The sequence below is a fragment of the Uloborus diversus genome, chromosome 7 (assembly GCF_026930045.1).
Source record: "Uloborus diversus isolate 005 chromosome 7, Udiv.v.3.1, whole genome shotgun sequence".
NCBI lineage: Eukaryota > Metazoa > Arthropoda > Arachnida > Araneae > Uloboridae > Uloborus > Uloborus diversus.
In genome coordinates this window covers 111,772,281-111,789,024 of record NC_072737.1, presented here as the reverse complement: position 1 = coordinate 111,789,024, position 16,744 = coordinate 111,772,281, and the positions used below count along the sequence as shown (strand labels likewise).

Sequence of the window (16,744 nt, the reverse complement as noted above, 5' to 3'; positions counted from 1 at the left end):
TAAAACTCAAAGGGAAAGAAAAAGGAGTCTCGACAAAACTCAGAATTTTTGTAATAGACTTCTCTATGATTGTCAACGCGTATTTTTCAAATTAATGGGCACACCAAGCAAATATTTCTCTCTCATTCCATTTTCAAACTTTTAAAGGTCAATGCTTTCCCAGTTTGTGCCCCCAGTCAATGCTTCCCCAGCTAGTATTTGAATTGTTATTATTATTTAAAAGTTTCAACTTGCAATAGAAATGATATTTGCGTATTATTATTTTTTTTAATATAAAGTAAAACAGCAGCTTTTTTCATTATAACAGAAAGTTCATTCATAACGTTCCATTTACTTCTTTCCCAGGGGAATGTCTCTTAAAAATTCTCTAAGGTCAGTAACATATATTTTGCACTTATTATTCTGCCCTGGGTAAGCAAACAGCAGTATCTGCAATTTTTTCGGTTTTTCTTGCATTTTTTCCATCCCATATATTTTAGCCACATTACACAAACTTCCTTTATTTGGTTTCCGATAAATATGAAGCGCGAAAAGTAAAAAAACTTCAAACAAACATTTTACTAGTGTTTGTATGGAATCAAAAACGCGTTTCTTCAAATATCTCAAAAACTCATTTTTAAGCCTCTAATGACTAGAAGCAAAGGGATGTAAATGCCAAAGTTAAAAATTATAAGTATTGTATAATATGATAGAAGAAAGTGTCAATTGTAATGGGGAAAGAGATGGTGCTAATAAAAGTGGTAGGTGCTGCCTTATAGTGAGATTTAAAATGGCGATTTTCAACCGATGCGGTGGTCCGGCGGACCTGTACCGATCCGCAGAACAGTCAGGTTTGCAGAGAGGTTTGCTCTTTCACGTTTGAAAGGGAAAAAAATCACAATAATAATAATAATAAAAGGAATTAATAAATAATTTAATAACTGAACATCATGCTAATAATATATCCTTTTTACGTGATTACTTTCCGTTATTTTCTAAGATTTTCTGTTAATTTCTGTATAATTGCAACAATAATTACTTATCTTTATATTTAGTTTTTTCGTGACAGTTCTAAAATAAATACCAAGTAAAGTTTTGTTCATTTATTTATTATTTCTTTGTAAAAAAATCCTCAAAAAACGTATACAAATTTTTAACGGTTTGCGAGTTGCATGTTTATTTATTTATTATTATTATTTTTTTTTAATTTGCAAAAGGAAAAAAAAATAAAAGAAAAAGAAAGAAAGATAAAAAAAAAAAAAAACCCTCATCGATTCGCGAGATTTTTTCAGAAGTTTTGCCAGTCTGCCGGTCAAAAAAGGTTGAGAAAAACTTTACTTGATCATTTCATATGATATCTGATACTACAGTTGCGGCAAGGCTTACCTGACAACCATGGTCGCCCATATGCAAAATTTTAATGGGAGGCTCACATATTTTCCCTATGGTTTAGCAGGATATTTTCCCCATGCAAACCGATTTCAGTACAGATTAGAGTTGTTAAAATTTGACATTTTCAATAACATATTCATTGACGGCTGGAGAAGAAATGTTTTTACATTTTTGCAAAAAAAAAAAAAAAAAAAAACTAAACGCAAGGAAGTTAAAATTTCTAATTGGGCTGGAGCCCCACTTACCTTCACCCCACTCCTCATATAAGCGCGTAGGCTGGCAGTATCGCGAAGGCTGTGCAGATCCAATTCACAGCATTAAGACGCTGCCGGGTTAGATTTGCCTCAGCTATAGGTCTTACCTGAAGAGTAGATTTTTTTTTTCTTCTCTACGACTTGAATTCTGATTGTATCCTGATAATTACCGTCAATCGGCAAAATAAGCGAAAATGGTAGATGTCATTTTGTTCAAATAAACATAATATACGTACAGTATTATGCAGTGTTTACCTAAATTAAACGATGTTAACTAAGAGCTTCTTAGGACACGAAGAAATATCAATGCAAAAAAAAGGAAATGCACTAAAATTCCCTTTGAACAGTAAATTACGCCAAACTGCCAGAGAGAAAGCAATTTGTTTCTGAAAGCGTCTTGTTTAAACACCGCAGTCTACCTTTATTCCTTTTTGGATCCAGAAGTTCAGTCCGAGCTAGTGGCTTGGCTTCTTCGGGGGTGGGCTTGTTGGGCTAGGTGGTCTGCCGACAGCTTTTTTCGTCCTTCAAGAACCAAAAGGTAAGGATGGAGAGGAGGGGGGGGGGGGGTATAAGCAGAAGCATCCGTCTCGTTTGCGGGTTCGCAAAGAACAGAGCGGGCGCAAAAAAGGCGTCGCCCCTCGGTTGTTGTCGGCTGCCACGCCCTATTCTGCCCTAGTCGGGGCTCTTTTTATCTTTTTCCCCTCCCAAAAAAATAGCCTTCGCGCGCCCTGTAATCGTCGGGATTGTGATCGCTTCATTTGGGCATCGCGTAGTGACTTTCTTTTATCGTTTTTCTTTTTTCCTTCTGTATTTTTTTTTTTTTTTTTTTTACCTGCTCTGAAGTAGTCGTGTGTGGGCTGTGAAGGAAAAGGTATCCCTCGCAGTCGCTTGTTTACTTCTTTAAATCGGCTGCTTTGTGATAGATTTGTGCGGGCTCTGCCAGACAAACAGAGGAAGAAAATGAACCACGACTATCGCCGATGATTGGAACACTGTCAAAAAGGGAGTGGCGGCGGTGGCATTTTAAAAAAAGCAAATAGAAGTATATAGTGCAAAAAAAAAAAAAAAAAAAAAAAAAAAGAAAAGAAAACGAAACTGGATGCCTCAATTATCCGGTGCATTTTCCGTGAAATACGCGTTTCGTGGATGTCATTATTTTGATGAGTATTTCACCGAGATTGAGAGATTTGCGTTTTTAATGGTGGATAGCTGTTGGTGGTCTAGGACGAATCTTTGCCGGGTTTCGCGAGAACTAATTTTACGCAACATACACACATTGGAATATTTTTTGTTTAAAATTTTTTGTTTTTGCGAAAAATAATTAAATTATTTTGAAGCTATTGTCTGGAAATTATACCTTACGTAAGAGTTGCTGGAAATCAGAAAGAAATTCTAGATCAAAATTTCTTTTTTTAATGTTGGATAGCTGTTGGAGGCCTTGGACGAATCTTTGCCGGGTTTCGCGAGAACTAATTTTACGCAACATACACCTCTTGAAATATTTTTTGTTTAGAGTTTTTTGATTTTACGAAAAATAAATCAATTCTTTTGAAGCTATTATCCGGAAATTATAACTAGTATGAATTTCTGGAAATCAGAAAAAAATTCTAAATCAAATTTTCTTTTTTAATGTTGGATGTCGGTTGTAAAAATAAACAATTGAGGTACTTTCGATGAGAATGTTGGTAATGACTGTTATTGTGTTTTTAAATTGCTCATGATGATGGAGTTGATGGGTAAAATGTCTCAATTGGGTGGTCTCAACTCCCTTCCCTACCCGAATTTACTCTTTTCTTTAATAACAATTTTATTAATTCTCAGACTTTTCTCAGAATTCGGGTTTTGATTCTGTGTATTAGAGGTGGAAAACATCGATGTTGTAAAACTTCGACGCTCAAAATTAAAACATAGAAGATATTCATACATCGACCCAAACACATCGATGTTTTGAAACATTAAACTTTTTAATGCATATTTTTGCGTAATAAACTCTAAGAAATGTTTCAATGCTAGAACTGAATTTACAGAATCTATTAATTTAGAAAATTTTTGAACTGCATGAATCATGACAGAGGCTTTTTTCATTTTAGCCAGTAAGAACACAAAAAAAAAGTTTTATTCAGCCTTTTTGCATCCAGGGACTCATCAAAGTTCTGAGCCCATTGCTATGGTATCTCTATTGCTCCCCCCCCCCCCCCACGGGCGAAGGCATGGCTCAGTGCTCACAGACAAGTAAAAAACATACTGCATATCTTGATCTTAGATATGTTACGGCCAAAGCCCGAAGTTCGGCCAGTTCGCGAATTGGCTGGCCAATTCGCGAACTGGCCAAGAGGTTTGGCCAAAGCCCGAAATACTTGCAATTAATATTGCATTTTCTACTGGCTGGCCATTTCGCGAAGTGGCCAGGAATCCTTGGCCAAAGCCCGAAATGATTTTAGGTTGACAGGTAGATGACATATCTGTCACTTCCAAAGGTAAGGCGGGGCGTGCAAGTGACAGAAACTAGGAAGGAGGTTGGTCCAGGGCCGCCGAGAGCCAAATCGAGCCCCTTATCATTATCGTCACCTGCCCCTCCCCCTCTCCTCACAATACCAAGAAAATTTATACTACTTTGATTCCGAGTTGGGCCCCTAGTTTTGGATTAGGCTGACATGATGGCATCTCGTCGGGCTCGGAGATGCGGTTACCACGTCCCTGAGAAGATCCTGCCAATTGTTATTAAAAACTTCGATCGCGTTTTACTTGCCGTTAGTCCTTCGACGGAGCTATGAGTGTGTATTTCTCGCATTTGCACTTCTAAATGTCAATACTTTCAGTTGAAATCATATTCGATAGCTAATAAGGGGTCATTCAAGTATTGTCTAAGCAACTTTTGGTCATTTTGCACCCCCTTCCCCCCTCCCACCTTGTGAGAAAAAATAAACATACGCTATACTCCCTTCCCTTTTTGCTTACATGAGATTTTATGACATTTTGTACGTCACAGGATGCTCTTTCCCAGCGTTTTTTGTTGTTGCACTGTAACTGCTTCGTTATTTAATGCTTACCTTAAAATTTTTGTGGCCCCTCACCTCTTGTTAGAGAAAATAAGTAGCCCTCGGGATCCTCTCTTTCTGCTTACATAATACTTGACCGACCCAGCTAAAATTAAACATAAGGCCGTGTTTCTCAACCTTTCAGTGTTTGCGACACAAATTTTAAATAGTATAATTTTCATTCCGAAACCAAACCTAATGACAAGTAAGGAATTTGTTGTGTGCTCCCCTCCTCAGAATTCTATTTGAAATCAATTTTATTTAAGATCCCTCTACCACCCTTTCTCCCAATAAGGGTAGATGTCTGATCATTAGTTTTTTTTTACTCTAGAAACTTCAAAAAATCTTTGCAAAACCATATCTCAAAAAAAATTTCCAAGTCAAAATCAATCATGACTAAAATAAAATAGCCATAAAATAGTGATAAGAATCCAAATATTCGGGTAATTGTCGGCAGCACAAGTTTTGTAAGTGACTTATTGCATGAATAATATAGACTTGTTTCCATTTAGAAATTAAATAAATATCCATGTCTGATTTTTTTTTTCTTGAAATATATACTTTGTTGGAAATAAAAAGTTTGAGACATGGAAAGTTACATTTTTTTTTCTGCTTTCAATTGTGTAGAATTGACAATTTAAAAACGAGATAGTGAAGAGGAGAAATTTAGCCTGTTTTGCGCCCAGTCCGTGCAATTAGTCTGTACCCACGGGCTATTCACACCGTTGCGTTGGTGCGATAAGCCATTTCGAAAATTATGAGAGTACTTTTAATTATTACAGACAATATCCGCATGACGACTCCCATGCTAAGAATTTAAAGGAAGTTACTTGAATAAATGAAAATCTACCCCACCATATCTCTTTGATGCAAAATAATTATTTTCTTATATTAAAATGCATACACTTTTTAAGAGAACCTAAAAAAAATAATAATATATATCTGCAATTTAAAATATTTCACTAATTGAAAAGCAATTAAATTACATAAACAGTTGCTTTGAAATGTAAAATAATGAAAAAATTCCGTAGTTTTTTTCTCCAAACTCGCCAAATAACAACGCAACTGTAACCCTGTCGATTAGCGAGCGAACCAAACTCGCATGGATTAATGATACCTTTCGTACGAAAACGTTTAAACCATAATCCCACTCTTCCACCTTCCTAGCAGGAAAAAAGAAGATAACTAAAAACACGTTGTATCTAGAACAAAAGAAAAATTTTGCTCCTTCATCCCCCTTAGGAAAAAAGAATTTAGCTCAAATACGCAACACAATTTCTGTAAATGATCATTCCGCATCCTCTAGAAGAAAAAGTTTTAAATTAAAATTCGCATTGCAAGTACAGCAAGACGAAAAGAAATTCAGTTAAAATACGCACAATCAGATTAACATAAAATAAATGCAGTAAAACGTGAGTAAAAACGTTTGAAAAAAAAGGAAAAATTAAAATAAATACTATGACAGTAAGAACAACCTTTCCTTAATGTAAAAAGAAAAAAATAAGAAAAATATGCCAAGTTTTCCAGATTGCATTCCCTTCCAAAATATTGATTCATAAAAATACGAACTGTTTTACAAAGGGAAAAAAACAATACTAAGTGTAAATTAAAATGAACATAATGACATTTATGTATAAAATATTAATAAAAACATGTAGGGGAATTTCGACAAAACGTGGCATTAAAGTAATGTCTTTAAATAATATTAACAAGAAAGCTAATTTTTCTTTATGTTTGTCTTATTGAACCCTTAGTATTGAGGCTTTGCAAAATACTTTAAAATCTTTTGAAACAATATTTCTTGGTACAATATGATCTAGAATCTTTAAAATTAGGTCTATGGAGCATAAAAAGACTGTCGATCGTCCTTAATTCAATAGAGGCAGTGAGAAGCAAACGGATGTATGTGACAAAATTAAAAATTTGGAGATAACGCATACAAATGGTAGGTGAGCCCCTCCTTTGTCTTGGGGCAAGAGATAGTAATAGTAGCCCTGGTAGATACTGCTGTACAGCATGATTTAGAAAAAAAAAATAAATGAAAGCCTACCTAGGCCGTTATCTTTATAGTCGTTTTGCTCAAAACTTGAAAATGTCCACTTACATCCCTTGCTTCTCACTGCCTCAATTTACCTTTGCATTCGCACACTTAACACAACTCATTTATTTAAGATGTAATTCGTTCATATGAAGGGCGCAAATCCAATCTTCTTTACGCAATCACGTTGTTACATCATTTACTGTCACTGAATAATATCTATTATGGCTTTAATATAGAAACAGAATGACACGAGATCATATTTTTATGTGTTATAAGTTCATTTTTAACACAGAGGTATCCCTTATATTTGAACTCGTTTGTGAAACAAATGAACTTCAAGAAAAAAAAAAAAAAAACTGCACAAAAAGTACTTATTTTAAAATGCTACATTTTTAACAGTGAAGCACAATCTGGTCTTGGTTTATCTCTTCGTACTTTGGCCGATCGTCCATAGCCACTTCGCGAATTGGCCGGCCAAAGCCCGAAATGAAGAAAATTTCGGGCTTTGGCCGGTACGTTTTTGATAATGTTGGCCAGTTCGCGAACTGGCCGATTTCGGGCTTTGGCCGTAACAGATACATCAACCAGACCAGACTATCCTAACACATTCAAAGCTATCTTATACTAGGTTGCTGATAAATACAAAATTTAATTTGCCAAAACATAAATAAAAACTATGCGTTTGTATTTCCTCCCAAAATCATTGAAACCAAATACATATCCTAGTTTTGACTCGATCTTTAGCAAATGAAAAGATTATACATGTAGTTGTATGCATTATTTCCCACTTAATTAATCTTCAAAGAAATAGTTTATTAACTTACGTAATAAAACTTCCTTCAATATATAAAAGAAATAAAGAGAAACGTCTCTTTAGCAGTTATCATTTGTAGATTTGTTTTATTATTATTATTTTATGAATCCAATACTATTTTCATCAACTGCATGTAGGTTGCTTTTACACTTAACATATGTTTAATTTACGACCTAGATTTTTTATTATCGCCAAACGCTTTGTTTCCGCATTTTTTTCTTTAACTTTATGTTCTTTATTATGTATTAGCATTTGCTTGAATTTTCTTTGTGGGTTTTGGTCATAATCATGCGCTGGTTTCTGAGAAACGTTTCAACAAAATCTTGTAGGTGGCAGAGTATCACTCACAAGAAAAAGAGTTTTTGAACTCGCCCACTACATTTGCTTCTGAAGCAATTTTTTTTATCTATCCCAGCTCAAACTCTCACAGAATGGATCATATGGATTATGTGCTGTTGTTCTATCAAGTTGTAGCATTACTTTTTTACTAAATGTTTAAAAGTTTTACATAACTTGTGTTTTTAAAATTGTTGTAAAAGCACTTTGTTTCGGAGACGTTTAACTTTTGCGATTTTTGCGAACCGGATGAAATTGCGAAAATGTAAGCCTCATGCTATACTTAAAATACACCACCAGCTCAGTTATTCCATCCGAGGACTGCAGTTTCGTGCTTTTTAGCGCTCATCAGCCCGGAATAGGAATCACATGAGTGGAGGCGTAAATCCTCTTAAGGGAGCCAAGAGAGCCAAACAAACTGGTAGCTAATGTAGAATTAGGACACCATGATACATTTTAACGTTATTCATACAGTCAACTTTCGGTTTAATTCATGTAAAATTCACGAAATTTTCACCTCTCGAAATCACAGATAATTTTATTTTCGCGAAAACTAGTGTCCTTACAAAAAAAGTACACTAGTTTCGGATTTTTTTTTTTTTTCCAGTCAGATATCAGTTAGCGATTTTGCTTCAGAAGAAAATAAAATATTGACTTGCATGCATTGTGTCAGAGTCGAACAATGTGCTATGCGGTCCCAGATAAAATTGCGACTACTTGTGTTAACAGTTGAACTTACAGTATGGGTACAAAAAGCTTGCCATGGTTTTGTTTATCATTCTTGATTCAAATTTAAAACAACGTCTTTCAGCAAAAGGAAGGGATAGTTTTTTTCTTTTCTTTATAGTATCTTTTTTGCTTTTTTTTTTTCCACAGCTTCTTTTGAAAGAAACAGCCGAAATGTCGAAAAAATTTCAAAGAAAAATCTTGACCTTATTTATCATTGCAAATTTTTATGTTCAGTAATAATAATGATAGATAATAATGATGGATTGCTTAAAATAAAAGTTGACATAATGGACGAAGACAATGAAGTTTTCGACGACATGAAATGTATGTCGCTCTTGTGTTCACCAAAAATACCTGATCAAACTAGTCTGCTTTAACTTAACATTCTCTGTTTTCGTAGCAGCTTTCCTTTAGACTTGACAATGAAAACTAAACATTTTTTGTTCTTGATTTTTTTTTCCAGAGTCATGCTCATCGAGGTCTACACCAAAGCCTCGCCCTACTTCGGCCACCATGCGGCCCAACATTACCTTCCAAACATACGCGTGCCCAGAAGCGTACGCCAAGTGGTACTGCCTCAATGGAGCCACCTGCTTCGCGGTAAAAATCAGGGACTCAATACTATATAACTGCGAGTAAGTATGATCGACACAATTTTTACCTTCGTGTAATCTTTTGAGCAATGCAGTGAAATCCCGTTACAAGGGACCGCACATTTTTTTCGTAGTAATGAGAATTTCGTTGTAGTGGAATTTCTGCAATTTAATGGAAATTAAATCGGTACTGAAAATGTATTTCGTTGAAATGGATATTTCATTGTATTGATAATCGTTGTTATGGGATTTCACTGCACAAGAATTATTTTTCTGTTCTAACTTAAGTAGATAATAATTTTATTCAGACGTGCTAAAGATAATGATGTAGTAGCATTCGTGGTCTATTTATTTATTTATTTACTTCTAATAAAAGACTGCCGTTGCAATGTCATATGGAAATTCATTAAATTGATAGTCATGTTTACAGTCGATTAAATTTGGTTTTATAGAACGTGACATCATTCAAAGAACATCAAGTTCATGATTAAAGTTGGGTGTGACCTGCATGACAGTATTCAAATAACCAAAAAAAAAATGTTCATGGCCGGTTAAAATATGAGGGTTGACCGTAACCACCATTTGCATGCCCCTGGTCAAACCCTGAACAAATGTTGCAGCCTGAACAAATGACCTGAACAAGTTTTGTAGCAATACTTTCAAAGGTGTCAACGATGCCAAACTTACTGAGATAACGCATGCTTTCCTCGAAGCAAGTATATACTGGAAAATGTTTTGTTGTACCAAAAGGAGAGGCTAACTTGCTTATTACAAACAATAGAGAAAAAAAATTGTAATGGTTTGATGCAACATAGTACTCAAGTAAGCACCAAAATTTGCGTTTGTTACATCAAAATATAGTGAAAATATTGCACCATCCATGTAAACCAGCTAATTCGCACCATTTTTGGTGCAACATAGCATATTTTTTTCAACAGAACATAAAAACCATGTGTTGTACGTTTAACCAAAAGATGGTTGTTATTTTCAAACTACAAACAGTGGTGTATAATTTTATTATGTTTTGATGCACCATACGAAAATAAACAGCAAACCAAATCTTGCTTATGTTGCCCCAAAATGTGATAAAACTAATGCATCATCCTTTGGAGCGAGAAAATTGTCATTCGGTGCAACGCAAAGCACTTTTTTTTTGCTGCACAATGTTTCTTATAAACATGTTCTATTAAAACCTCTGTTGGTCATAACAAAAAAGACATTGATTAAAGTAATATTTTTACAAGGCTTGTCAAACTAATTAACTTTTCCGAAAAAATTCAATTTAGAAAATACTTTTACTTGCTTAAATTTTTCCCTCGTGTATTTTTCACAGTGTTTAACTCGAAGTAAATGCAAGTTCATTTCAATAGCAATCATCAATAACTGGAGACTATTCCCCAAAAACTCTTTTTGGATAATGAAAAATCAGAGGCCCCACAATACATGACGACGGGCCCAAGTAAATCTGCCATTGCGATAGGTTTCTCAACACGGTTGTCGATTGCGTATACCAAAATGTATTACTGATGCGCATATTTAATACCTTTAAACTGTTCTGACCGCGGCTTTTCCATCCATAAATATGTCAAATGCCATGTTAAAATGTGCATTTATCGATGAACATGTATGTGTGGAGGGAGGACTTCCATCTCCCTATTATTCAAAACGCCTGCTTAATACTTCCCTGGGAAAGCAGTTTTCCATCCTCCATGTGGACGCATTATGGTAACCGTGGAAACCCAGCACACAACACTAGATTTTTTTTCTTTTTACTCCGTCTCGCGTGGAACAACAGCATTCATTTCCCAAGGTCTCTTCCGAGTCTGAACAGTTCCGTGTTGTGTTACGTCAGAACGTGCGTCGAGATAACATAAGCAGACGATTAAAAACGAAAAAGTGAATTATTACCGTCCGACATATAAAATGGCATGAAAAAGAACAAATGTAAGAGACCATTTTTCGATTGACCTTCAAAAATTTTCTAACATGTCAATGTGATAGTTTCTTTTTTTAAAAGGACACCCAGGCTCATACGTTTTAAACGTTTCATAAACGTAATCATAACGTTTCACTTCGTTTCATATACGTTTTAAAATGGTTGTCAACGTTTTGACAACCATTATGAAAACGTTTGAAACTTTACGAATGCTACTTAGGCATATTTTATTACGAAGCGCTGCGCAAAAACTCATGCCCGCCCCAAATATTCTCTTAAAGACTGAGAGCAATAAATAAGGATATTTCATGGAAAGAGGGTTAGCTTTTAATACAATGAGAATTTCCAACACTATCATCTAGATGAAAGGCAAATTTTGATCCGACAGAGTATTTTTGTTGCACAATCATCTTGTAGTGATGAAACAATAGTTGAAATTTCTCCATTATTGGCAACACCAAAAGGTTGATACTTAGAACTTAAAAGTTCGAGAAAACAGATGATGTGTGTGTGTGTGGTTGACTTTTATAATCTGATGCTATTTTAGCTTAACTTGACTTTTGAATTTATGAAATATAGACAGCTCTTAATACTGGTGGTAAATGCATGCATATTGTAATGCATTATATTTTTGTACCAATAATCTCCAAGAGTCGAAAACCTATTGAACGAAGTTTGAACTGCATTTTGTATTACTAGTACAATGAGTTTTCAGAGAGAAAAGGGAAAAGAAAAGGAAAGGTACAGTGACTTTTAGCGACAAAATCAAAACCCATATTTTAGCCTTGCCCAAATTACCATTTTTTTTTTACTTTCTTTTCTTTTTTTTTTTGCTTTTTGCTATCTTACTGTGCATTCACCTCCGAAAAAAGTGCTTTTCTGTAACTTCTGTTATCAACTTCTTTTCTTGAAATGAATTTCAAAATTTTCGATATTCCTATTCCGAAAAGGGTTAAAGGGTTAAAAATTGATAATCCACTAAGTAATTCATTACATACTTACATATTTTACCTTTAAGATGGCGATAATGAGTGAATACTCAGTATAGGCATAAAAAGGATATTTCCTCAGTATTCTCTTGCTATACCGTGACTTCAAAATCGTATAATGTATACACTACCTCGCCATTCGTCACCGGACACCCCTCGAAAAGGATAATGGTGTAATCGTGTTTTTCGTGGTATGGGCTTGGTCCACTCGTTGCAGTGGATGGAATCATGAATGCCGAGCGGTACCAAGCAGTTCTGGAACAACGCGTGACCTACCTTGTGGCAATACTTCGGAAATGGCCCTTTTCTCTTTCAACAGGACAATGCACCATGCCATACGGCACGTCTTATTACTACCTGGTTCGAAGACATGGATGTGGAAAAACTTGATTGGCCCGCCCAGAGTCTAGACCTCAACCCCATCGAACATCTTTGGGATGTGTTGGAGCGGCGGCTGAGAGCAGAGCCAACCCGGCACCGAAACAAGACTGAGCTTTACGCCATGTTGAAGGAGGAATGGAGACTGATTCCTGCTGCAACCTATCGTCACTTGGTGGAAAGTCTTCCTCAAAGAGTTGCAGCTGTCATTGCAGCAAATGGTGGCCCTACACACTATTGATGTTGTGTGAGCCCGCTTTACGTGACTTGTATGAGGTGTCAGATGACGAATGGCAATTTAGTGTATATATTATCGCAAAAGACCGAGATTAGACGATGTCGACTTTCACCGGTGATTCGCTGAAATATTCAAACTTTTGCCAATATCTTTGATATCTGAATTGAATGTTGATATTCATCTACGAATGTCTACATTTTCCAGGTTGCAGACCTTCACGGAGGCATATACATTTTTAATAATGAAAATAAAATGAAGTACTAAAAAGAGAAAGAACGAAAAATCTCATTGACTTCTTCATAAGATCGAAATTGAAAAAGTAGACTTTCATCAGTTATTCACCGAAAATATTCGGACTTTCACCGATGTATTTGGTATGTGAATGTTGATGTTCACCAACTAATGTTGACATTTGCCAGATTTTGGGCTTTCACAGCAATGTATACATACATAAAATAATAAAAATAAAATGAAGTATCAATAAAAAAAAAAAAAAAACTCTTAGGTGAGCTGCTTTCAAATGCACACATACCTGCAATCTGCAATCCGGTGTTTCATCGAGTGCCTGACTCGGATATTATCGTTGTCGGGCCCAAATCCTCCAAGAGCAATCAATGCCCCCTCTCCCAAATCTCACGAAGCTCCCCCCCCCCTACAAAAGGAAAAACGCATCTAAAAATACCCTAGAAATTACTGGCGCAATCTGTGCGATGCTCCCAACCCCCTGGGGGTGAGCACTCCTGAGAAAAGAATACCAGAATTCAAGCATTGTCAGTATCGAAAAAATATATCGTCACCTCAGAACAACAGTACAGTAGGACTGATATTTCTGTGATTCGACGTCTTACGGTTGCTCTGAGGCGACGAAATACTCTTTTAATCTAACCCTTTTCTGGAATCACGTAACCCTTGTCTGAAGAATTTTTCTCTAAACGCAGAACAATTTGAGTTTCTTTCACATGGTTCTTACTTGCAACTTTGAAGATGCCCACACACCTAACAGAATGTTTTGAAGGAGGAAATGATGCATGCGGGAAGTGATGGGAAAAAAAGTGCGGAAAATAAGAACAAAATCCCGCCATTTAATAGGCGGAGTTGCAAAGCTCACTTTTCGATTTCTAAGTATTTACTTGAGATCTTCTTTGGTTCGCGCACCAGCAGCGATTGTGCAACTCCTCTTGTACGATATTTGTAGTTAAGTGTGGCAGAACACGGATCGTTAATGCGTAGCAAAAAAATTCAATTTTCCCATGGAATTCGCTGTGCGTTGAGAAGCGTTCTGTTTTCCGAAGTGAATGTTTTGACTGGGAGTCAATGATGCATTAGAACACTTTAGTGTGCTTAACTCTTTTAGTTTTTTTTTTTTTTTTTGGTGTCAGGAAAATATTGCTGTCAAACGTACAAAAGGGATGGGGGGGGGGGTGTTGAAATAAAAATAACATTTTTATTTCATGATTCAAATGAAATACATAAATTACGTGTATCAACATAACTTTCAAGTAAGTTTAATCATTTTGAGTGATTTTTCCGTTCTATTGCTTTTTCTTATGTACTGAGCTTGAAACCATTTACGGGTTTCGGACCTCGACGAAGTTTTAGCACTTGAGTTTAATAATCTGACTTTGGTTAAAAAGGTGTTTGATTCAGGACAAGCTCATTTACCTTCGGTTTGAAATTGAAAGAGGAGAAATTCTTAGACTGGGGTACAGGGTCAATAATCGTTGTTGTCAAAGTCAACCTGCTTTATTCACCCCTATTTTGGCAAATTAAGTCATTTCAGCCTCATACGATCGGAAGTTAGCTGATAAGAGTCAGGTTACAGTTTAGCATGGTCGAACTGTTTCTTTTTTTGTTGTAAATTTTAGCTTTGGTCAAATGAAACAAATATTTTTTCCAAAATCCAGTAAACATAAAATTGATTTAATAACAGCACGACAAGGAGCAATAGCCACGGACTGCTTTTTACCTTTAAAAAAATATGCAGCTAAAAAATAAAAATGAGCTAAAATTCGAAGAATAAAAATATGTAGGCTTTGTTGATCCGGCTTACTCATTGTAAAACAATACTCTTGGCGGATACAATTTATCGCCAAGTTGCTACAAGCTTGAGAGTCTTAAAACTCGCAAGCGGGCTCGACTTTTAACAGTATAAGATATCAACTGTACCATTTCTGTTGAACTTCATCTACATTGCCCGCCTTATCATAGTGATATGGGACTCGGTACTTTATGTGTGCCAACATCAACACATCTTTCAAGGAATTTTAGTTGTTGGTAGATATTTCCCCTGTGGACTTGTAGTTATCTCCGTCTATTGCTCTTTTATCTGTAGCGAGCTGGAAACCACTTACGGTTTCCAAACCTTCACGAAAGTTTTATGGGCGGAGTTTTAGTTTGACAATGTCGGACTGTTTATTTCTATGTTTATAAATATACATATATATATTCCTGTGTGATTTTAAACTTTGCCTAAAATAAAATAAATATTTAAAAAATTAAAAATTCATTCAGCAGTTAGGGACTTTTTGTTCGATTTGGTAGTATAATTTTGAAGAAATTTGAAAAGTACAGTTCTTATCGTTAGCCATTACAGAAAGACATTTTTAATAATTTGATTGATGTAAAACCATAATAACATAAAATTATTTCCCGATGTTCCTTAATTTCTGGCGTCTTAAAAAAGTGTCGTCAAATGTCTAAACTACCAAAATTTAAAAAACATTTAAAGAGACCTGAAAGAGCGAAATTAGTGCTTCATTTGTAGGGAAAAGGCAAACACTTGTAAATGTGCAAAGTTTGATCCTTGTTCTCTTTATATAAATATGAAATTTTAATGGTTACACAACTTCGTTGTTGTTATTTATTTATTTATTTTTATTTATTTTTTGCTGCACAGAGCTTAAAAAACTCATTTTTTCCATTTGAGGATGTATATGCAAAAATTGAAAAATGTTTTGCACAAACTGACTATATTTCGAAACTAAACGAGAATAAAAAAAGAAATATTACTAATGGTAATAGAGAAAATAAATAAACCAAAGAAATATATATACTTACTTAAAATTCTTGTATGGTGTAGGTATTTATAGATTTTATTACACTGCCGTGGGCAGGTAAACGGCAGTATCTGCGGAAATAAGTTTTCGAGATATGTCAAGAAATGTGTGTTGAATTCCATACCAACAATTGGGAAATGTTGGAATTAGACGTTTTTTTCGTGCCTTTTTTTCAGCGGAAACCAAATAAGCAAGCTTGTACAATCAAGCTAACGTACAATAAATGGCAAAAATGCAAAAAAAAAAAAAAAAAAAGGGGGGGGGAATGTGCAGTTACTGCTCTTTACCTGCCCACGGCTGTACAATGCAAGACATCATAAGTTTTTTCCTTGGATTAATTTAATCGAGAAGAGAGATAATTCTTTTGTCCGTTATTACTGTGAAATTCTTTATTATTAGACATAATTTAACGGTAAATTTAAAGGGTGTTTCTTTTAGAGGTATAGAACTTTAAGTTGGCAACACTGTTTGATATGTGTGTCATTTTGATAGCTGTCACTTGTTTTGTGTTCAGTTCGGTTTGACATTTCATCATGAATAGACAACAAGGCGGTGCAACATGCCACACAGCGCGTGTCACAATAGGGAAGTTTTCGATTTTTCAATTTTATTTTTATATGATAGAGTAACATGTATGAACATCATAGGTGAAAAAATTTTTGCGATACGATAAGTAGTTTTTTTTAAATTTTTAAATTTCAAGCTTTTGTGACGTCAAATGGCATAGGAAGTGACGTCATGCCCTCTTCCGATAGGGGAGAAGCCGAAGGTCACGCATTCGACTTCGAAGACGAAACGTAAAAGACTTATCTCCTGGCATTTAACTCCTCGCGTTTCTGGAACATTAAACCTCTCATCCTCTCGGAAATATTCGAATAAAATCATTGATGTTACACGAGGAAGATTACTTAGATTGTGCTTTAACGAATCCGGTCTCCATAGTGTGTTCAAAAGGATTATTGAATTTCTAA

The 16,744-nt window shown here is 35.3% G+C and overlaps 1 protein-coding gene across 4 annotated transcripts in view; it reads left to right on the top strand.

The window, feature by feature from the left end:
• The window catches only part of LOC129225530 (protein spitz-like), a 244,122-nt gene that overhangs the window by 212,564 nt on the left and 14,814 nt on the right, over positions 1-16,744 (top strand). For all 4 annotated transcript variants that reach the window (XM_054859964.1, XM_054859962.1, XM_054859963.1 and 1 more), the window contains exon 3: positions 9,047-9,218. In XM_054859964.1, the coding sequence (XP_054715939.1) occupies positions 9,047-9,218 (172 nt within the window). The remainder of the gene's footprint in view (positions 1-9,046; positions 9,219-16,744) is intronic.